At 42.8% G+C, this 24,021-nt stretch overlaps 1 protein-coding gene across 18 annotated transcripts in view; it reads left to right on the top strand.

Moving 5' to 3' along the window:
* MAGI1 (membrane associated guanylate kinase, WW and PDZ domain containing 1) overlaps nt 1–24,021 on the top strand; it is a 635,724-nt gene that overhangs the window by 554,343 nt on the left and 57,360 nt on the right. For all 18 annotated transcript variants that reach the window (XM_059390124.1, XM_059390112.1, XM_059390111.1 and 15 more), the window contains 2 exons: nt 2,478–2,660; nt 3,220–3,840. In XM_059390124.1, coding sequence (XP_059246107.1) covers nt 2,478–2,660; nt 3,220–3,840 — 804 coding nt within the window. The remainder of the gene's footprint in view (nt 1–2,477; nt 2,661–3,219; nt 3,841–24,021) is intronic.

The raw sequence follows: 24,021 nt of genomic DNA, 5'->3' as shown, positions 1-24,021 counted from the left end.
ACTGCTGGTGGGAGAAGACTGCTTCTCTCCCGAAGCTCCGTTATTGGATGACCCACCCACATGTGAGACGTAATAAACCGTGTGTGAATGTGAAACCCTGTGATCGTCCCTCCCTAGGGAAGCATTGAGAAAGGAAGTCAGCGGTGTCATTTCCAAGCGCTGCTCTGCTCGTGTCTCTATTAAGCTGGAAACCTTCTAAGTTCAAAATATGCTAATGGCTTTAAAAAAAAAATTCATTCAGTTAAACTGCCAGGCACATTTTCTTCACATTTGCTAACTTTGCCTATAATAAGGGTGAGAAGCTTAAACACCCCACCACCTCTTCCCGCCTTCTCAAAGACGTTCCATCGGCTTTCCTTGTGCTGTTGTGCATTCATTCATTGATTCAGCGCAGATGTTTGGAGCACGGGAAGTGAATCGGGCAGTATTCTACCTGCAGGGTGTGCAAGCAGAAATCCTCTGGAGCTTACAGGGCTGGTGTGTGTGTGTACTCACCTGCAGGGCCCTTTGTGCAGGGGGATGGGCGAGAATGAGATCACCAAACCGATAGATACAATGTCTACCGTGTGGGATGGTGGTAAAGGCGAAGGACAGAGATAAAGCAGGAAAGGGGGGTGGGGCATGTCGGAGGAGGTATCGCAGTTGTTTTTTTTTTTTTTTTTTTTTAAAGATTTTATTTATTTATTTGACAGAGAAAAATCACAAGGAGATGGAGGGGCGGGCAGAAAGAGAGGGGGGGGGGGTGGGAAGCAGGCTCCCTGCTGAGCAGAGAGCCCGATGCGGGACTCGATCCCAGGACCCTGAGATCATGACCTGAGCCGAAGGCAGCGGCTTAACCCACTGAGCCACCCAGGCGCCCCGGTATCGCAGTTTTTAATAAGGTGGTCAGAGGACGTAAGCCTCACTGAGAAGGTGTCTCTGCGTAACTGAAATGCGTTTCCCTTCATGCTCTCCAAACTCCCTAAGGATGTAGCTGTTCCCACACACCCAGTCCTCAATTTTCCATGACAATCGCCGTAGCAGCGGCCTCCCCACAAGCCCCCAGTGCACTTGACACCACCTTTCTGGTGCCTCCACGGACGACCTTGCATGGAGAAGGCTTCAGCCTTGCCTTTCGTTAGCCACAGGGACAGGGCTGTGCTTTGTCACCTCCCAACCAGCCTTGGGACTGCTGTAGTGACGGGGAGGTTCGTGAGCAGAGCTGTGACTCTGGGCAATTTAAAAGAGCCTTTTTAAAAGCCGGAAACTTTTGAAATATGCAATTAAAACTTGTATGTGTGCCCAGAGACCTTTTGAAAAAGGCCTTTTCGCTATAGCTAACCAAAAATAACTTTCTTTCCTGGGTCCCAGGCTCTGGTGCAGGAGTATATGGAGACTTTTTCTCCTGGGTGTTTTGTTTTTGTTTGGATAACACTTTTGGATAGAAAAGAAATAGGACAGATGGGGAGGCTACAGCAGGCAGAGGGCAGGAGATGGGAAGTCTAATTAGGAGAGTTTAAAAAGTCTAAACATGAAATTATGTCCACTGTTTGGGATATCCAGAGAAATTCCAGTAAGTTCCTCAATGAGAAATGCCTAACAAAACCAAAAATAAAATTTGTTTTGTGTACAAAATGTTACTGTGCGTATCCTCAGGGAAACTCACTAAAACCATATGTAGTGTGTTTGGAAGTTATTTAGCTGTATAGCTATTAATTTATTTTAGATGAGACAACTGAATTCGGACGTGTATAGCTGCTGTTAGTAACTAATTTATTCAGTTTAGATGTTTTGGATTTTTAAAGAAATATTTTAAGCCACGCGTCCTAAACTTCTTCAAACAATAAATTTTAGTAGTGGACACATCTGGGCTCGTTTATGAATTGTTAAAAGATGAAAATTAATAGGAAAAATGACTTAAATTTAGAATTCAATTCAAAGTAATGACTCTTCTCATTTGAAAGCAGTGATTCTATGTTTTTATCAATCATTCTTTGTGACCGTATGTTTCTTAGTATTTTCTATGTATTTTCAGAATGTGTTTTCTGTTTGATTAGATAACAAGAGTTTTTGCTGTATTGGTTTGACAAGTAGAAGCCAAGCCCAAGGCAATACATTGGAGGTTGTACTTCAAAATAGAAACTATAGCAAAACAGAAGATGCAAAGATCTATTTCATCTTGTGTTAATAACTTGTGGCAGCACAATTGCTGTCAAACTACATGAACTGAAACCAAGAAGTGTTTCAGAGGATGGACATCAGTTCCATTCTTTTCTGTTTAACTTTGGGTCTCTATGCTGAAACCCTATAGGGACCATATCCCCCTTCTTAAACAAAGGGGTCTGGGACCCCCCTTATTACTGCAATCAAGAGAGGACTTTCCTAAGACACCTGAAGCACAGGAGCTCAGACCGTGATCCTTAAGTTGTGTCAATGCTTACCGAAGTCATCTTTTCACTCGTAGTGACATTCCTTATACTCTTCTTGTTTTCATCCAGGCAAACCCTTTTTTACACGAAACCCTTCTGAGTTGAAAGGCAAGTTCATTCACACGAAGCTGCGGAAAAGCAGTCGTGGGTTTGGCTTCACGGTCGTGGGAGGGGATGAACCTGATGAGTTTCTGCAGATCAAGAGCTTGGTCCTGGATGGTCCTGCCGCACTGGACGGCAAGATGGAAACAGGTAGAGAAACCACGTGGCCCTCGCATTTCCTGTGCGGTGAGATTGCCACCCAGCCCCCGAATGAGAGAAAACAGCATCACGATTGCATGGCTTTATAAATGCTTTTTTAAAACACTGTGAGTCTGCAAGATCTCTCCACTAGAGAAATGCGGTCCCTGGTAGAGATGCAGAACTTTGAAGCCATTTGAAATTTGGGGCACTGTTAGGGTGCTATTGAATATAGTAAAACGGTTATTTACTAAAAAATTAGATCTGTCTGAATAGAAGAATTCTAATCTTGGATTTCTGCAGCAAGAATTTTTTTAAAGAAGAAATCACAGTGTTGTTTCAATGATCATTATATTCTCATTAGCACGGAAGACAATAGATGCTACAAGAATGTCTTATTAGCAGTCAAAAGAAATAATAGAAGCAGTCTCTTTGTGCCCTGTGATGCCACCCCCAAATTCCTTTTAGTTCAGCTTCCTATTGGTAGGATCTTATGTTATAATGTTGATAGAACTTTTTTTGGCTATCTTTTTTTTTTTTTTTTTAACCCGGAAACTCTTCTCTTTTGCAGGAGATGTCATTGTCAGCGTGAATGACACCTGTGTTTTGGGACACACACATGCACAAGTTGTGAAAATCTTCCAGTCCATTCCCATCGGTGCCAGCGTGGACCTTGAACTCTGCCGAGGTTACCCGTTGCCTTTTGACCCAGATGACCCCAATACGAGTTTAGTGACCTCGGTAGCCATTTTGGATAAAGAACCAATTATTGTGAATGGGCAGGAGACCTATGATTCGCCAGCCAGTCACAGCAGTAAAACAGGCAAAGTCAATGGCATGAAGGACGCCAGGCCCAGCAGCCCTGCTGACGTGGCTTCAAACGGTTCCCATGGTTACCCCAATGACACTGTCTCTTTGGCTTCCTCCATAGCCACTCAGCCGGAACTCATAACTGTTCATATAGTCAAAGGGCCAATGGGCTTTGGCTTTACTATCGCAGACAGCCCTGGTGGCGGGGGCCAAAGAGTGAAACAGATTGTGGACAGTCCACGGTGCCGTGGCCTGAAAGAAGGGGATCTTATAGTGGAAGTCAATAAGAAGAATGTGCAGGCTCTAACCCACAACCAAGTTGTGGATATGCTGATCGAATGTCCAAAGGGAAGTGAGGTCACGTTGTTGGTGCAACGAGGAGGTATGTATGTTTCTTTTGTTCTATGATTTGTCTGTTTTTTTTAACCCAGGATCGGTTGTTTAATTTACCAGTCCTCAGGTGACTTTGGGGGGCTTTATAAATGTCTACTCTTTCAGATCATTTTTATTTAAGTATTGGAAATGTATTCAAAATACCTCCTAATTCTGCCAAATAATAACCTCTATAGAATAAAGGTTGTGTTTGTATATTATGCTATATGCATGCAGTTAGAGTGAAACTTTTAAATGTAAATCACATTGTGCTTTTAAAAAATCATTAATATTTTTATCTCAGTACTTATTCTTCTGAACCTGGCCTGCACAGTGTGCATGCAAAAATGTAGCTCTTGGTAACTCTTCCAACCTCATCTCACAGTCCTCTCCCCTCGTCACTGTGCTCTAGCCACCTGGCTTCTTTTCCAGAGTGTCTTTAGAGTTCCAAGCCCTGGGTGTCTCAGGGCCTTTGCACGTCCTGTTCCCTCTCCTTGGTATGCTCTTTCCCCAGCTATTCACTTGGCTGGCTCAATCTCACTCAAGTCTCCTCTTGTGAGAGGGCTTCTTTGATTACTTATTTAAAGTAGTCCCCTTCCCCCCTCTGTCAAATAAATACATAAAATCTTAAAGAAAAAGAAGAATAAAGTAGTCCCCCAGGGTGCCTAGATGGCTCAGTTGGTTAAGCTTCTGACTTTAGCTCAGGTCATGATCTCAGAGTTCTGGGATTGAGCCCCACATCAGGCTCCCTTCTCGGCAGGGAATCTGCTTGTTTCTCTTCCTCTTGCTCTGCCCCACTCCCGGCTAGTGCTCTCTCTGTCTCTCAGAGAAATAAATAAAACCTTTATTATTTTTATAAATTTTTTAAAATAAATAGTAATAATAAATAAAATATATAATAAATAATATAACAAATAGAAGTCATAAATAAATAAATAAAAAGTAGTCCCCCAGCTCCTTGTAATCTTTACTGCAGCACTCCGTGTTTTCCTAGCCTTTATCACCTCATTTTTATTATCATCACAATTCATTGTTTTGTGTATTTAGTTATTTTTCGTTGTTGCTCTTTTTAACTAGAATATAAGATCCATAAAGCAGGGCTTATATCATAGGCTCATGTCTACATGTTGACAGTTGTATCCCAGCATTTAACACAATACTTGACTCGTGCTAGACATTCATGAATGAAAAGAGATTGAGTGAATGAATGAATAAGTGAATGGGTGTGCAATTATACTTGGTAGGAATGACAGCTCTCCACCAATCATTTGAAAAACATATCTCAGCATACCCACATTTTAATGAAGTAGTGAAGGATCTCAGAGAAATCTGTTCTAAATCTTGAGACATTAGACTTTCTTCTTTCTGCTGCCTATATCCCTTACCTCTGCCCCACCAAGAACTCCCAGGACCTCGCACTGAGGAATAGTTTTACTATTGAAATGTCTTACTCCTGGATATGTACTTGTGACTCGTGCTGATTGATCACCTCACACCATGGGCCTGAGATTGGTTGTTCCCTCAGTCTTTGCCAACATGATTTGCTTCATGCACAGCATACTCTGGCCTTCCTGAGAAGAGATCAGGAACTAGACTTTTATTTCTTCTTGGTTCCATTACAACAGAGGAGCTCACATGTGTCACGGCAGCTGTGTTCTCATGCTCTCATGAAGTTCTGTGGTCAGAATGACTGGGGTTGTTGGAAGAAAATCCAAAATTCAGAGCAACTGTCTCTGTGAACTGAGATGCTCATCCAACCCTTCTTCAACAGTTACAAAAGCCACTGAGCAGATTTAATTTTTTAACCTGTTCTCTTTAGCAACGCCATTCTTAACTCTCTGCTTGTACCTAGATCACATGACTGCACAGATCCTTGTTTTTTCAGCATTGATTGAAATGTAGTAGAAAGTGACTTGAGCTTCAGAATGATGAAGTAATGGTGATGATGATGATGATGGTGGTGGTGGTGCTGGTTGTGATGGTAATGATTGTAGTGGTTGATGGTAATGATGGTGGTGGGTGATGATGGTGATGATGATGATGATAATGATGATGACAATGACAATACCTGATACTTAAGGATAATCCGGCAATTTACAAAGTACTTTTCATACCAGCATACACCTTTCTTCTCACTCTTCTCATGTCCTTGAAAGGTAGGAAGCTGCCAGCCCATTACATGACTGAGAAGTTCAGCTGAAATCTGTGGTTTTCAGTTCTGTGCTCTGTCCGACTTAACTCTGCATCACGTTAGTTTTTGCATTGTTGCTGATTTCTGTGGCCAGCAACTTGAAAACGTAAATGGTTCTTGGTCCATCAGGGCCAAATCTGATTTAGCCACTGCTCATCTAATGGTCACAAACCATACTGCTCTCCTACCTGATTTATTTGCTCCTTCATTTCATCTGTCATTTCATTCTTTTTTATTAGAGTCACTGTAAGGAGACCAAAAAAATAAAATAAAATAAAGTTTCTTTAGAACCTACTAACTTACCACAGTTAGTGGAACCATTTCGTAATGAACATGTCCAGACTACCAAACAACTGATTATAGAAACATACCCCTTGGTTTCAAATGTGTTTTCATTCTCTCTTCTTAATTTCTAAGACGTTTTTGTTAATGCCATTACATTTTATAAGCTGAAATTAACATGGAAAGAACCAGAATATATTGCCACATTAGTCAACATCTACATAGTTTATTCCAGAACCTGAGTAATTTAAAATCACTATAACATCAGCAGTCTTTAAAATACACCATATGCCTTGTGTTTGATTTATGTGTTGGATAGAAAGTTTGCACATCTACATGTGGCAGGCTAGCACCAGCGACTATTAATCTTTCTAGGAAGCATATAAAGATATTTGTTTCTGCCATATATTAGTTATTGGAACTCGGGCTGACATTTTAATCATCACGCCTGTATGGTGGGGCTGTAAATGAGGAGGTTTGGTGAAACAACAAAGACAGCGTCTAGGTTGAATGAGAAAGTAAACGGCCACTTTGCCAATTCTTTCTAATGAATCTCATTTCTGTCAAAGCTCCTAGTAAACAGGTTGATAAACTCGTGATTCTTGTGAGTCTTGGGAATTCAGATCTTGAGGATGAGGCTTTCCGTGCTTTAAAGAACTGGCCTTATCTACTTTGGGACGGAATGAGCTACATTTATATTTTATATTCATTCTCAGTCTCCTCATTTTTGAGATCTCTTCTTGTTAATATTGGGGACATTTTGAACTTTGGTGGGTTTTTTTTCGCCAAGCTGGAAATCAAGCAGAAGTTGGAATATCATTTGTCAATTTCTGGACAGTTTTCCTGGACCAGGCATGGAGTTGGTGGGAAGTGCCCATCCACACGACCCAGCAGCTGGGACCATTACTGATTTATTTACAAGTCTCTTCTCTGTAAACATCCCCTTGTCTACTGGTCTGTCAGTGACATCATTTGTGGGACAGTGCCTTCTTCCGAAGCCTGGCTCCCCATCTTTCCATGGCACTTCCCTTTCCTCCTGCTCCCTCTGCCATGCAACCAGGAGAATGCTTTTTATTTATTTTATCTTTACATAGTATTTGCATACAGAGAGCCTGTCGTCTGACACCAGTGTGAATCTAGAGACTTTTTTTGAGATGTTGGAAATTAATGCTAGAAGGTGATTACTATTTTAAAAAAACTATATATATATATAGTATATATATATATAGTATATATATATAGTTATAGTTTATATATATATACTATATATATAGTATATATATATATATAGTTTTTTTTAATTTATAGAAAATAGTTTGTCCTGTAAAAGTTTTTGTTTCGTTTTGCTTTGCTTTTTTAAAAAAAGAGATATTATATATAACAGAACTGTGTGCCTCTCTGTGTATTTTGTATCTTTGGGTAATTCACACCAATAAGTAGGTGAAACAGTCTTTAAGATGTAATATTGGGTTGAGTCAGAATACTATGTTTCAAGATTTGGCAAAACTTTGGCAAAGTGGAGAACGCAAGTTTTGCTTTTGAGAGTAAGTGTGTATTGAAAAGAAGGCTGGGGACGCCTGGGTGGCTCAGTGGGTTAAGCTGCCTTCGGCTCGGGTCCTGATCTCAGGGTCCTGGGATCGAGTCCTGCATCGGGCTCTCTGCTCAGCAGGGAGCCTGCTTCCCTCTCTCTCTCTCTCTGCCTGCCTCTCCATCTACTTGTGATTTCTCTCTGTCAAATAAATAAATAAAATCTTTAAAAAAAAAAAAAAAAAGAAAAGAAAAGAAGGCTGACCTGGGGGTATAGGAACCCACCATTAGTTCCCCCTCTGCTCCTAGCTGCTCTGCGCCTCTGGCCAGGTTCCTGCTCCTGCTCGGAAACTCATTTCCTTATCAACAAAATGGAGCTAGAGCAGCTGAGCTAGATTCTGAGCTAGATCAGCCTCAGAGCAACATTTTTTGGCTCCACCTTTATGCCCCAAATGGTGTCCTTGATGTGTTTAAAAAAAAAAATTCAACTGAGCCTCTCTCTCTCTGTTTGCCTCTCTGCCTACTTATGATCTCTGTCTGTCAAATAAATAAATAAATAAATAAAAATTTAAAAAGGGGGCACCTGGGTGACTCAGTGGGTAAAGCCTCTGCCTTTGCAGTTCAGGTTATGGTCTCAGGGTCCTGGGATCGAGCCCTGCATCGAACTCTCTGCTCAGTGGGGAGCCTGTTTCTCCCCGCATCCCCCCGCCTGTCTGTCTGCCTACCTGTGATCTCTTTCTCTCTGTGTCAAATAAGTAAATAAATAAATAAATAAAATTTAAAAAATTCAACTGAGTAAATTTTAAAGATTGTACTGGCTCTTTCTAGTGATTCATGAATCACGCAGCATCCCACCTAGCAGAGAGAAAGGAGCTCTGAGGAGCTGTACTTTTGCATGTAGAAAAGTAGTTATACAGGCAAAAAACAGGTTGGTTGTGGTAAGGTCACCTTCCTTTAGGGGAAGGCAGGTATGTGTCAGGCAGGTGACCTCAGGTGACCAGGTAATTCCATATGGAATGGTTGAAGATTTCATTCCTGGGAGAGGCCCAAATGGTAGCTGAGTATTAGGTCTCAGTTTGGTGATATGGTGCGTAGCATATGTGACTCCATGTTGGGCCTGTTGTCTCATTTTTAACAATCCCCCCCCCTTTTAATCAGACTCTCAGCCTGAGAGATGGAACCAAAATTTTAAGGCATTAGCCCCACTCCCAGCGACTGCTCTGGGGTTCTCATAGTTTTTGCTAAATCTCTCTGTGGTATTCACAGGTCACACCTTGAGGTGCACTTTTTTTAAGTCAGTCATTCTCTTCATTCCTTTTCTGACATTCTGATCTTGGAAGATCATTTGCTTTCTGGTTAGCAGCTGCAAATGTGCATATAAAGCGTTTGAGAGAACATAATGCACCGGGGAGTCTATTAGGATTATTATAAAGAGGATAATCAGCCATGTCTGGAATGTACTTCAGAGTCATGGAACCCAAGACCCAGACCAGTCAGAATCAAGTAAGTCAAAGATCCCATTGAAGAAGAGGGGTTGCTTTTCCAGGCCAACTGGCTTATTTGGCAATAACCCAGAAGTGTGAATCCAAGTGCAGCAAGTAGTATTGGCCATAGGACAGACACCTCCTTGCTCGGCTAAATGCTCGTCAAGGGCTATTCTATTACCAAGCACAGCTCTGGCTAGAGAGTCTAGGAATTTTGGTTGGGCAGCTGTTGCTTTAGCAGTGGGTTCTGTAAGACTGTCAAGAGTTAAGGAGAGGGTTGGGGTGCCTGAGTGGCTCAGTGGATTAAAGCCTCTGCCTTCAGCTCAGGTCATGATCCCAGGGTCCTGGGATCAAGCCCCGCATCAGGCTCTCTGCTCAGTGGCCAGCCTGCTTCTCCCCTCTCACTCTGCCTGCCTCTCTGCCTACTTGTGATCTCTGTCTGTCCAATAAATAAATAAAATCTTAAAAAAAAAAAAAAAGAGTTAAGGAAAGGGTCATGATCCTAGCCTCAGGGCATTTCCTTCTGGTCAGGAGCAGTGATCTTCCAAAGGAAGCTGATCTTCAATCTTGAGTGTCTAAGTAGTGGTTCCTGTTTCCTCCCTTTTAACTGTTTTTAACAGATCTATAGAGAAAAGAGCACGAGATTCTAGAGCCAGATGATGCAAGTTTAAATCCCAGGTCCTACTTTTATTTGCTTTGTGACCTTAGGCAAGTCATCTGACACCCCCCCCAAAAAAAGGGAATAATACTACTTAATTGCATGTGCATGACCGTGGTAAAATAAGAACGCATTTGTGCTAACTGTGGGCCTAGAAGTAATCACAATAAATCAGTCGAGTTTTACTGGTACTACCTAGTATCAGAAGCAACTGGGTAGGGCTGGCTTTTTATTTAAAAAAAAAAAAAGGGGTGAGGTCGGGTGTGGCCAGGTGGGTGGCTCAGTCAGGTAAGCATTCTGCCCTTCATTTCAGCTCAGGTCAGGATCTCAGGGTTGTGAGACTGAGCCCCACATCAGGCTTTATGCTCAGTGGGGAGTCTACTTGCCATCTCTCTCTCTCCCTCGCCCTCTGGCCCTCCCCCGGCTCATGCTCCCTCTCTCTTTACCTCTCGCTCTCAAATAAATAAAATAAAATCTTTTAAAAAAGAGCTCTACCCAGATGTACAGTGTATTAATGATGATGCGTGCCCTCCAGACATCTTGTATTTTTGTAGACGCTACAGGGTGATTCTGATGTACAAGTGTTGCAACCATTCTTAGGCTCCTGCCCTCATGGCCCTTTCCCATTTAGATACTATAACGTCCACCTTGGAGGATAATCGGGTTATAAAGTTAAACAGCTACTTTCACTTCTGAATAATCCTCTTCTTTGAAAGTTTACTTTAGAAGCAGTGGGTTGCTCCATCTTTCCTAAGGTCCCTCTCCCTCAGCTTCATAGTCACACCTCATACCTTTAGAAACATGATAAAGAGACGTTAAAAGCCAAAAATTGGGTATGGAAGCGACGGCAGTGACGGTAAGGATCGCATTCCTGCTCTCACTGATCGAGCACGTGCCTGCGCCAGCTGTCCGTGTTACCATGGTGTAGACACACACTTCAATAAGACCTCACTGCACCCCGTCATTGTGACTGCCTTGCACAGCCATTGGTTTGCATTGTGATTCTGAGTAGCGTCCTCTGGGAAATGAAGACAGTGATTGCTACCCCCTACCTACACTAGGAAAACAAATGAAGAAATTATTTTTGCTTTCAGTGTTGCAATGCCACAGCTAAATTGGCTTCATAGAAAGCAAAGGGGAAATTTCTGGTTTGGTTGCAGAAGTTATGTATAAGACTCTTCCTTACGGGATGCCTGGGTGGCTCAGTCGTTAAGCATCTGCCTTCGGCTCAGGTCATATGTGCAGGGTGTTGAATTGAGCCCCATGTTAGGCTCCCTGCTCAGCGAGGTGCCTGCTTCTCCCTCTGCCTTTCACCCTGCTGTGCTTTCTCTCCCTCTAATAAATAAAACGAAATCTTAAAAAAAAAAAAAAAAAAGGACTCTTACTTGCTTAAACCACTTAAAATAAAACAGTAAATACTTCCACCATACATAGTTGGCTCTGAACGTCTTATAGATCATGATTTGAAAGAGCATGAGGTAAATAAAATCTTAGCTCCATTGAGGAACCAAGGATGCAGAGGCCCAGAGAAGACAGTGATTTTCCCAGAATCACACCGCTGGTTAATGGCATAGCCTGGATTTGAACTCAGAAGTTCTGGTTCATAGAGACTGGGCTCTTAACCACTATGCTAAACAGCATGTTGGCTTATAGATGAGAGACTTCAATACTGTAACTATCACAGAGTATATCTTACGTGTAAAGTCATGAATAAGGTCCGAAGTCTGTGGGCAAATTGATGCCACTTAATTTTTCATCAAAATGTACTGATGATATTTATATTTAGTTCATTAACTCCTCATTGATCCCTATAGGAAAAGCAGTATCTGATCTCCTCATCTAAGCACATCATTAGCATTAAATCCTTGTGTGTGTGTTTTTCCATCTGAAGTGATGCAAAACCGTCGTACTTAGAACTGCAGTGAGCTCTGTGCCCGAGTTAAACCCGGGTGATCAGATGCCCCTCTTCTCTCTGCCCTCTGGTCTTGGGCTGGAGAATGAATTGCAAATTGCCCCGCTTAAGCATATGACTGACAGAACCTCTCAGGTTGAGGTGCACGGCCTCCCAAAGGGGAATTCAGGTTAGTTGCGGAGGGATGTCTGAATTGTGATAGAGTTCTGCGCCTTCACATCGGCAAATTCTGCCGGCTCTCCCTCTCTGTATGCCCCGGCTCCTACCTCCCACTTCTTCCCTGGCCTCTGCCATCCATCATACGGCACCTGGCCTCACAGTGGCCTTGCGGCCCATCTGAGAGCTTCCCATGGTCCGCTCTCCGACGAGAGTGATTGAAAGTCAATTGCATCACGTCGGTCCTCATGTCAAAATGACTTCTCATCATCCAGGGTCAGCTCCGAGGTCTGTGCCAAGGCCCTGGCACCTGCCCTGCTCTCCCTCGGAGTGTTTCTTCTTCCGGGAGCCACAGGGCTCTCTCACTCACGTCCTTCAGGCTTCGGCTCACGGGTTCTTTCCCCCAAGAAGTTGCTCTGACCTGTCCATAGAAAATACCAGAGAACCCCAGCATCCTGTTCCGCTCCGTGCTTCTCCCTCGTGGCACTCAGACGTACTTGTGACCTCCCTGAGAGCAGGGGCTTGGTCTCAGTCCCTCCTTCATCCCCGCCACCTGAGATCATGCCTGGCACATGGTGGCTCTTCAGAAGGCCATATATGTTCAATGAAAATGTGAAGTAACATCAGGCCCTTTGTTTTTATAAGCGCTGATCCTTAAGGGAACCCTACTAAAGTGAGCCCTGTGGTTTTTCGATCTTATAATAATTTTTTTCAATTTTTTATTTTAATTCTAGTTAACATGCAGTGTTATATTAGTTTCAGGTGTACCATATAGGGCTTCGGTACTTCCATACAGCACCTGGTACTCATCATAGATGCACCCCTTAATCCCCATCCCCCACTCACCTCCCCCGGGGTAACCATCAGTTTGTTCTCTACAGTTAAGAGTCTATTTCTTAATTTGTCTTTCTCTCTTTTTCCCTTTGCTCATCTTAGATTCCACCTGTGAGTGAAGGCATATGGCATTTGTCTTTCTCTAACTTATTTCACTTCGCACTATTCATTCTAGCACCATCCAAATCAGTGGATGACAAGATTTCATCATTTCTTATGGCTGAATAATATTCCATTGTATACATAAACCACATTTTCTTTATCCGTTCATCAGCTGATGCATGCTTGGGCTATTTCCTATCTTGGCTATTGTCGATAATGCTGCTATAAACATAAGGGTGAATGGATCGCATTGAATTAGTGTTTTTGTATTCTTTGGTTAAATACCCAGCAGTGTGATGGCTGGGTCATAGGGTAGGTCTATTTTTAACTTTTTGAGGACCCGCCATATTGCTTTCCACTGTGGCTTCACCAGTTAGCATTCCCACCAATGGTGTAAAGGGGTTCTTTTTTCTCTATATCTTCACCAGCACGTGTTGTTTCTTGTGGTGTTGATTTTAGCCATTCTGACGGGTGTGAGGTGATATCTCATTGTAATTTTGATTTGCATTTCCCTGATGATGAGTGATGTTGAGCATCATTCCATGGGTCTGTTAGCCATTTGTATGTCGTCTTTGGTGAAACGTCCATTGATATTTTCTGCCCATTTTTTAATTGGATTATTTGTTGTTTGGGTGTTGAGTTTTGTAAGTTCTTTATATATTTTGGATACTAACCCTTTGTTAAATATGCCATTTGCAAATATCTTCTCCCATTTTGTAGCTTGCCTTTTAGTTTTATTGACAGTTTCCCTTGCTAGGCAAGAGCTTTTTATTTTGATGAAGTCCCAATAGTTTATTTTTGCTTTTGTTTCCCTTGCCTCAGGAGACAAACTAGAAAAAACTTGTGGCAGCCAGTGTCACAGAGGTTACTGCCTGTGCTGTCTTCTAGGATTTTTATGGTTCTCACATTTAGGTCTTTCATCCATTTTGAATTTATTTTTGTGTACGGTGTAAGAAAGTGGTCCAGTTTCATTCTTTTGCATATGGCTGTCCAGTTTTCCCAATACCATTTGTTGGAGAGACTGTCTTTTTTCCATTAAATATTCTTCCCTGCTTTATCAAAGATGAGCTGACCATGTAGTTTTGGGTCCATTTCTGGGTTTTCTCTTCTGTTCCGTTGATCTATGTGTCTGTTGTTGTACCAATACCATACTGTCTTGTTCATTATAGGTTTGGTAATGTAGCTTGAAGTACTGAATTGTGATGTCTCCAGCTTCCCTTTTCTTTTTCAAGATTGCTTGGGCTATTCAGGGTCTTCTGTGGTTCCATGTAAGTTTTAGAATTTTTTGTTCTATTTCTGTGAAAAATGCTGCTGGTATTTTCATAGGGATTATAGTAAATGTGTAGATTGCTTTGGGTAATATAGACATTTTAATAATATTTGTCTTTCCAATCCATGAGAAAGGAATATCTCTTTTCATTATTTTATGTTGTCTTCAGTGTCTTTCATCAGTGTTTTATAGTTTTCAGAATATAGATCTGTTATCTCTTTGGTTAGGCTTATCCCTAGGTATCTAATTGTTTTTGGTACAATTCTAAATGGAATCGTTTTCTTAATTTCTTTCTGCCACTTCATTATTAGTGTAGAGAAATGAAACAGATTTCTGTTGATTGATTTTGTATCCTGTGCCTTCACGGAATTACTTTATCAGTTCCTGCCATTTTTTGGTGGAGTCTTGGATTTTCTGTATATAGTATGGTATCATCTGCAAATAGTGAAAGGTTTACTTCTTCCTTACCAATTCGGATGCCTTTTTTGTTGTTATTGTCTTGAATATCATATTATTATATTTATTTGTTTATTTATTTATAAATATTTATTTGAGAGAGAGAGAGTGCTTGAGTACATGCAGGGGGAGCAGAGAGGGAGAAGCAGGCCCCCCCGCTGAGCAGGGATTCTAGTGCGGCACTCCATCCCAGGATCTGGGATCATGACCTGAGCTGAAAGCAGACGTTTAAATGACTAAGCCACCCGGGTGCCTCTGTATTATTATAGCTAAGGACACAGGCAGTGCAAGTTTGACCACTTCAAAAACACAGAGCAAAAAGATGACAGAGCCTGAATCCCATCCAGGTCTGTTTGCCTACAAAGCTGTCTGTCATAGGCGGCTCTAAATGACAAGGAAATGTATTGATTGGCCTGCCTGTAGGCCAGGATACTGGAAAATCAATTCAGTGAGTTGTATTGGTCCAGGTAAACCTGTTCCTCAGCATCTAGCTCAGTCGTTACTAGTCGTTACTATTTAATTAAAATTAAATACAAAGTCCAATTCAGTTCTTCAGTCCAGTTGGCCACATTGCAAGAGCACTGTAGCTACACATGCTGCTATGGAACATTTCTATCCTCATAGAAGGTGCTGTTCGTCAGCTCTGGTCTAGGGGCTTTGATTATGTTACCCTCCAAAGGGTTTGTTCAATATGCTTTATTTTACCCTTTCTCTTACTCTTATACCTTTGAATGGAAGAAAAATATAGAATTGAAGGCAAGTTCATGGGGAATAGTTATCTTTAAAAAAAAAAAGATTTTGTTTATTTTAGGGAGGGGGAGAGACAGAGAGAATGAGTGTGTGTGTGAGAGAGAGAGAGAGAACAGGGGGAGGGGCAGATGAAGAGGGAGAGAGAGTCCCAAGCAGACTCCGTGCTGAGCACAGAGCCTGACGCTGGGCTTGATCTCATGTCCCTGAGATCACAACCTGAGCAGAAAACCTAGAGCCAGCCTCAACCAAACTCCACCGACTGAGCCACCCAGGCACCATGGAAATGGATATGTTTTATATAGATAATAATAATGAGTCTAATTTATTAAGTCCTTCCATGTATAGGCACCGGTCTAAGCTCTTTGCATGTGTTAATTAGATGGCAGGTGGTCAGCAGGAACTGAGACTCCGAGAAGGCTTGCAAGCATTAGCACTCGGGGCTGTCTGCTCTGCCCCATCGAGACAGCCTCATCAGGTTCTGAGGGGAATTACAGGGCCTCCAGCTAGCACAGAAGTATCTCATCTTTGAATGCTGGACTGACATTGTCTACGGATATTAATTTCAGTTGTTTAATAATGTAAAGTATCCTTAATCCAAAAAGGGAAAGACACTTTAAAACATGAGAATATTTGCCTTAAACTCTTATGCATATAAATTTATGTCTATTTTTATTTGTATAAATGTATAATGTGCCAGTAGCTATCAGCAACTTACAGTTTGGCAAAACTGTTTCAAAGGGAAGATGTTGACGTCTCCTTGGTGTATCGGGTTTGGTATCTCAAAGTAATAGACCTCCCTGCTTACCTCTCTGATGCTTAGCGTCCCTAACAGTTTTGGAAGTCGAGTCCTCTTAACGGATCCAGCATCCCACCTCATACCTTCCTAGCTCTTAAGGGGCGCCTGGGTGGCTCAGTGGGTTAAGCCTCTGCCTTTGGCTCAGGTCGTGATCCCAGGGTCCTGGGATCAAGCCCCTCATCGGGCTTTTTGCTCAGCAGGAAGCCTGCTTCCCCCCTTCTCTCTCTGCCTGCTTCTCTGCCTACTTGTGATCTATCAAATAAATAAATAAAATCTTTAAAAAAAAAAAAAAAGTTGTTCATGTTAAAATTAGCAAACTCCCTAGCCCTTCCACAGAGCTGAACGGGGAATATTTGCATTCGCTAGTAAGGAGCCTTCTGGTCTTTATTACTTTTTTACAGTTTTAAGTAGCTATTTTGGTTTATTACCATGGTTTAAAATCATCAAGAATTTTATTTGAGAATTCTTTATAGAATGTTAGGTCACATTTATATTCACAGTGACATAGCAAGAGATCAGATAAATATAAAAATATCTCTGTTTTGGTTCAGTCTTTCATTATACAACTCCTAAAAATGACCCCCCACTTTCAGCGTCTTCAGGAACTCAGGGTTTTGGTCTTAACAGTTTTTTTTTTTAAAGATTTTATTTGTTTATTTGACAGAAATCACAAGTAGGCAAAGAGGCAGGCAGAGAGAGAGGAGGAAGCAGGCTCCCTGCTGAGCAGAGAGCCCGAGGGGCTCGATCCCAGGACCCTGAGATCATGACCTGAGCCGAAAGCAGAGGCTTAACCCCCTGAGCCACCCAGGTGCCCCACTCTTAACACTTTTTAACCTGACTTTTGGTCTTAGAATTTTTAAACCTAAGCAGGCTTCGCTTACTTGTTCTCACACTTACACAGTATTAGACTTGATTGGATGGTTTCAGTTTTATTCCTGTTATAGTCGTGATGCATAATGCCCCCCCTTTTTTTTTTGATAAAGGAGTGTCTCAGCCTCCTTGAAGGTAAAGTCAGTGCCCTGAGTTACTTGCTTTTGTGCATTATTTATCACCAATGTGTGTATGATTTCTAATTCTCATTAAGGAGTGGTGACATCCTCTCCCCTTTCTGGAAGAGTCTAAGAAGTTCAGGTTAGAATTCTTGGCATGGTAAGCAGAATGTAGAATTATCATTCTGTACTTCTACTGATGGGTGAATTTGAATGTGGAACGGTTGCTTTGTTTTCTCTTCTGAGGGGACCCGGGTATAGGCCCTGGGAATAGAGTAACACAAACAAGCTCCTGATTTCATGAAGCTTTTATTCTAGAGGAAGGAGAGATAGGGCAGAAATGAGCAGAAGAACAGGAAGCGATCAGCCAGAGATAATAAAGAAAACAAAATCAGGTAAAGTGAGAGGAAGTGGTGGGGTCAGAGTGAGAGGGCTCCTTGTGATTGGGCGAGAAAATCTGAGGGACCCCAGTGAAGGAAGCCACAGTACAAAGGGAGCCGCTGTTCCAGGAAGAAGGGACAGTGAGTGCAGGTGCCCTAAGGAAGAAATAGAACGGAGGGCCAGGGTGGCTGATGGAAGAGGAACAAAGGGCATCGGGGTGGTCCTCAGAGACTGTAGCCCAGGACCAGGAGTTCAAATTCCATTTTTATTGTGAGGACCAGTGTCAGTGAAGCAGGGAAGGGACAAGCTCTTGTTGACAGTTTTTGACAGTCCCTCTGCATATATGAATGGAGTGTATTTTGTAGAACATGTGTGGAGGAGGGAGGCCTCTCAGGGCCACGGCAGTGGTCTGAGAAGGGTGTTGGCAACTTGGACCAGAGTGACAGCAGTGGTGACAGAGGGAGCGAGGGATTTAGGATGGCTTTAGGAGAGTCAACAGGACTTAGGGGGCTGCCAAAGAGAGAGCCACAGACTTCTGTAAAGGGCCAGATGGTAAATACTATAGCTTCATGGGCTTGATGGTCTGTCCCCGCCACTCTACTCTGTCCTTGTAGAGGATGACACATAAGCAAATGGATTGCTTGTGTCCCAGGAAAACTAATGTTTGGTCCACAGGCTGTAATTTGCTGACCTCTCCTGAGGAAGGAAAGGAAAGGGGAGGAGCCCAAAATGATGGCCAGGTTTTAGCCTGGACACTTGGATGAACACAAGGGCCATTTGCTAGGATTTGGCTACTGAAGCAAGAGTGGGCAGACCTTGAGTTCAGGAATCCAGGGTTCTTCTCATGCACGTGAATTGTGAGATACTCATGGGACATCCAAGCGAACAGAAATATGGGCAGTTATCTGGGGTCTGAGGTTCTGTCATGGCGAGATTAGGGCAGGAGAGCACCACTTGGGAGCTGTTTGTTCCATCAGTGAGTGCATTTCAGAGTGTGAACTGTGCATAGCTGTTTTTCTTCTCTGTTGAATTTCGTAGTTCAAATAGTATTTGTGACAAGGTGCTTCCCAGCTGAATCATTCCTGGTCTTCTCAGTCAAGAATGGAGCACATCCTTTGTGCAAGCTCTAAGATAAGGAGAGAGAAAACAAGGGTACTCGCACTGTAATTAGGGAGACAAGATTAACACATGAATTTTACCAGCAGTAACACACCACAGTCGGAATTTGTGGCACAGATGTGGGTAACAGGTGACTCGGCAGGGAGGGTGACAGCAGAGCCTTTTTTGTCTGACATGAGGCTAGAGCAGTGTCTCAACCTCAGCAAGACTGGCTTTTGGGGCCAGATCATTCTTCGTTGCCAGGATCCACTGGGTGCATTGTAGAATGTGTAACAACTTCTCTGGTCTCTACCTAGTAGATGCCAATATTATACCCACCACACCCCACCACACTCCAAATTGTGACAACAAAAAAATGCCTCTAGATACTGCAAATGACCCTTTGGGGGCAAATTTGCCCTGTACCAATATGATTGGATTAGAGCTCAGAAATATAAAAAGCGTTTGGGATTGCAAACCGGCGGTCTGTGGGCAGTATTCCGTCTGACCCACTCATGTGTTTTTCAGTAGTCTCGCTTTAAATTTCTTAAAAATGTGAGTGCACTTACTCGGCACCAACAACTCCAGCTTGCACAGTCCTCCGTTTCCCTTGGTCTTCCATCCGGCCTGGCACACTCGGGCCCGCGCCTGCGCACAGCCCACCGGCCGCCGAGTTTGAGACCCAAACGCAGTGAGCGCGAAGACGCCCACGGGGTGCACAGACTTGCCGTGGACGCATTTTCTAGGAATCGCCTTTTGCCGTCATCGTCTCAAAAATTCTAGAAACTGGTTAGCTTTCCTTTCTTTTAGGTTGAATTTATCCTTTTCTTTTTTTCCCCAACCAAAGAAACAAAGTATCTTCAGACCACTTTTTCTTAACTTTGGAGTTAATTTTCTATCTTACTTGGGTTCCATGTGAAAATTAATGTATTAGTTACTGCCTCCCGTGTGACGGACGTGATCGTGGTAGCTTCTCCCTTCTCTGATAATAGTTCTGGGACCTTACTGCGATGAGTTTCTCTTTACCGCAAGAGGCATCTTCCTAGCGTCTTCCCAAATTGCTATGTAGGGCCGAGTATTTACTCTAGGTAATACTTTTTTCACCTTCCTTCATTTCCCTCAAATTAAATCACACTTTCTTTACGACCATCTGGACTGGAGTCGTTGACACGGTTCTAACTGAGCCTGTACCTGAAGTTTTAAATACCCTTACCTGGTATTTCTCCGGTTTGTGTTCCTGCTCAGATATTAGTCACGTCCCCTGTCTGTGAACATAACCCAGTTGGGTTCAGAAATCTTGGTAGAATCTTAATGTCTTTGAGAATAGCCCTGGGCCCTTAGGAGTCTTGAGTTTCCACTGGCAACCTGGAACATGCCTCTTTTCGTGCCACCTTGTTACCTGGGTTTATTTCATACTCCTGTTCTTACTGTGTTTCGAATATTCTCAATGTTTTTTTGTTTCTCGCCTTATGCAGTCAATGCAGTTCATTCTTTCTTTCGTCCGGTGAATCTCAGCCCTGTGCTAATCTCTCATTATCAATAAATGACAGGCAAGTGAATATTTAAGATACACTGTGGTTAATCACACCCTCCCCATTTTCTCATGGTTAATTCTTTTTCTAGTAATCTCATTGGATAAATTACCTTTGCCGTGAAAAATGCTAATATATCTTTTTATCGTGATTTTCATATTTGCGGCAAAATTGTCTGAAAGATCTTTTGCCCGTATCATAGAGCAGCAGTGATGATCGTTAGAGAGCTGCAACATGGACTGGTTATAAGACTCTGAAATAGAGGGACTCCCTTTCTGTCCCTTGTGTAGGCTATCAACTCGCCTAATGCAGCAACCTGCACTTGTGTTAGACTTGTATTTCGGCAGTTGGTAGGTTCAAGGGCTCTGGCACGCTGTATTATCTAAAAAGCTGTGTTTTAAAAAGCTTTTGTATAGTTGCATAAACACTAATCAGTTCTTTAAAATCATTTGAAGATAGCTGGAATTAGGTCAGTGCTCCCTTAGATAAGAGATGTATGTTGGTTCTAATTTTAAAAATGTTCTCTGTGATTGCTTGTGCCATAGATACCATGTGCCAAAGTGGAAAATGATTGCATTAAAAAATCACAAAATTGTCCATTGATTAACAGGATTCTTTGTAGTCTGCCCCCCTGCAGAGCAACTTTCACTTAGACGTGGCTATTGAAGAAGGAAGAAACAGTTGTTTTTACAGAGAGCACACACAAGCTGGTGGGGAGGAGGAGAGGGAGAATCTCCAGCACACTCATACTGAGCACAGAGCCCAACTCCGGGGACTCGATCTCATGACTCTGAGATCATGGCCTGAGCTGAAACCAAGAGTCAGAAGCTTAACCGACAGAGCCATCCAGGGTGCTCCAGAAATGGTTGTTTTTTTTTTAATCTCAGAATTTCTCAAACTATGCAGTGTTGAGGTCATGGACTGGGTAATTATTTTCCTGGGCATCACAGGCTTCCTGGCAGCTTCCCTGATCTGTACCCACTCAATGACGGTAGCAGCCTCTCCTCTTTCATGGGAGTCTCCAACAGTGTCTTCAGACCTGGCCAGTGTCCCCTGAAGAGCAACATCAACTTTGTTTGGGAAGCACTGCTTTCGTCCTTTTTTGGAGTGCTAATGAAATCAGTTTGTAGATTACTTTTGGTTGAACTTGGTTGGAAGAAATTTCCTATGAGAAGTCCCCATTTCTTCTCAGTCATTGCTTCTGCTCAGGAACGGAAGTAGCGGCATGGTCCGTTGTCAGAATCGTGCTTCTGTCCTCTTCTCTATCACTAGCTAGTGCATCCCCGTCCAGCTGTGGGCCTCTGCATTGCCATCCAACTGTACCTTCCCCAGCATTGTCAGGAGGACGGAGCAAGAGGAGGGCTTGTGGTAGCTGCAGTGCTGCTCTGTCCTGATGGACGCTGCTCTTGGTCCTGCACATTAGATAGAATTTTAGAGAAAGGAGGTGGAGGACTTACTCAGCTGGTTCTGCGTCTCAATACTTCTGGCATAATTTTCTGCGATAGAGAAAAGATAAAGGAAGGCGAAAAGGAGGAATGCCAAGGGACAAAGTAGCTGGGGATATGTTCCTTCCTATGAGCCACCCAGACGCCCCTATCAGTCAGATTCTTCCATGAATTCTTTGGTCTTGAGAATGTTAACTCCACTAGCAAGGGAAAAGTTGGGTGAGCCAGCATGGGGCACCCCAAAATACCCATGGCGGATTTCTTGTATGTGAAAAGCAGTCTTAGAAACTTCACGATAGCTTTAAAAAATTCTTTTCCAATGTGTCTTCTTGCCTGAAGTTCTCCATCTGAGTTGACTCTAACCCTGATTAGAGCAGTAGGAACCAGCCAGAGTCAGATACAAGAGGAAGCAAAGGATCCTGGTAGTCAGTCCCCACTGTGAGAAATTTTTTGAGTATCTTCCTCCCTGAAAATACTTCCTGGGTGAGGAACTATTTCATTTCCAGTGTGAATTTCTGTTACTTACCCTTCCTTGCCATAAATGCAAAGTATTCCTTCGAGGTAGGACCCTGTGATATATCCTGTTCCCAGATAAAATATTTCATTAAATAACCTTGCAATTCTTGAATTTTTCCCTACGTCTTAAATGTACTTGACCTGTAAATTATTTCTAATTGAGATTCATCCTGAGTGGGACAGTATGTGTGTATGTTGGGGTGTGTGTTTGGGGGAGGTGGGGAGGTGAAACAGATTCCCATATTCTGCCTTTAAGGAAATGCAATCGGCAAAATGAGTATTGAGTCACGGAAACCTGAAATCTAATAGTTGAACAAGGCCTAAATTTCCGCTACTTCCCAAAGCTATATGGGGCAGCAATTCATTAGAAATTAACAAAGTCAAGCAAACAACTTTTTTTCTTCGTAATTCACATAATCACTTAGACGGGTTCAGATATTGTTTCAGCAAGAAGATTTTAAAGACATCTAATATCGCCATGGGAGATGAATGGAGCTGTTCATCACATGTCCTTTGCTCTTTGGGAAAACCTGACCCTTCAGTAAATGGCTCTGTAGGTCTGACTTCCAGACAGTTTGAATAATGTAGTGCTGCAGGACTCCCAAGTCGGATCGCCTTGCTGTTATTAACTGTGACCTGTGTTTTCCGAAGCTAATACAGTTTCCTAAATTTAAGAGATTGAGGTAAACTTTGATATGGTGCCGGCTGCCTTCAGTCACAATTAAGCAGTGTGGTAATAAAGTTAATTGAGATGACCAAATTATAGATACCCTTCCAGAGCAAATGGGAAAATCTCCCTCCCATTTTGCAGAAAGTACGTGGTGACAGAAGAATGATTATCACATCACTAAGTCTGTTAAAACTGCTCAAAAGATTCATGCATTTAGCTGAAGGAAAGGACCTGAAATATTCCTTTTTGTGGGGAAGGGGAAGGCATCTGGCGTCTTTTAACCCAGTGTTGGCATAGAAGTTGCTTTTCTAAGGAAGGATGTAAAGGTACCCTTAACTGAAAAATTACTGAGATTGGAAGAGTCCCTGAGAACAGATCATTTGCTGGAGCTGAGAGCTGTGGGGTCTGAGGTTTCTTTGCGAGTCTGCAGTTAATTCTGAGACCAGAGCCATCCGTTGTGATGGGAATTTAGAACACAAGGTGGCACAAGCGGGACCTCGCTCTCCCGCGTGCAGGGAGGCAGCCGTGCGTTGAGCAGAGCCTGGCAGCTCAGCAGTCAATCAAGGAGCTGCCCAAGGAGCAAGAGCTGTTAAGCAGTCACAGCAGCAATGACACGATCCAAGGGAAGACCGAGCTGTCCCTCCCTTTGCCTCATCAGCCCTTCCTGCTGCCTGCAATATACAAATGCATTTCGTGAGCTGTGCACAGTCACATGTTCATCCAGGAGGTATTTGCCCACCTGGGGACCAGGTACTGTTTTAGGGCTGGACTCCAGTCCTACAGTCAGATAGACCTGGTCCATGAAATGGAGACAATAAGTAAGTAAATTACAATGATGAGCAATATGGACAATAGACAAGTAAACAGAATAATCTGAGAGAACCTCAGGGTCTGTGAAAACCAAGAAACTGGTCTGTGTGAATAAAGTATGATAAGAGGACTCACCTCGAGGGCGCCTGAGTAGCTCCATGGGTTAAGCCTCTGCCATCAGCTCAGGTCATGATCTCAGGGTCCTGAGATCGAGCCCCACATCAGGTTCTCTGCTCAGCGGGGAGCCTGCTTCCCCCTCTCTGAGATCATGACCTGAGTTGAAGGCCTTTCTGCTCTGCCTACTTGTGATCTCTCTGTCAAATAAATAAATA

The sequence above is a fragment of the Mustela nigripes genome, chromosome 2 (genome assembly GCF_022355385.1).
Source record: "Mustela nigripes isolate SB6536 chromosome 2, MUSNIG.SB6536, whole genome shotgun sequence".
In the NCBI taxonomy this organism is placed as follows: domain Eukaryota; kingdom Metazoa; phylum Chordata; class Mammalia; order Carnivora; family Mustelidae; genus Mustela; species Mustela nigripes.
This window is presented reverse-complemented; position numbering and strand designations above follow the sequence as displayed.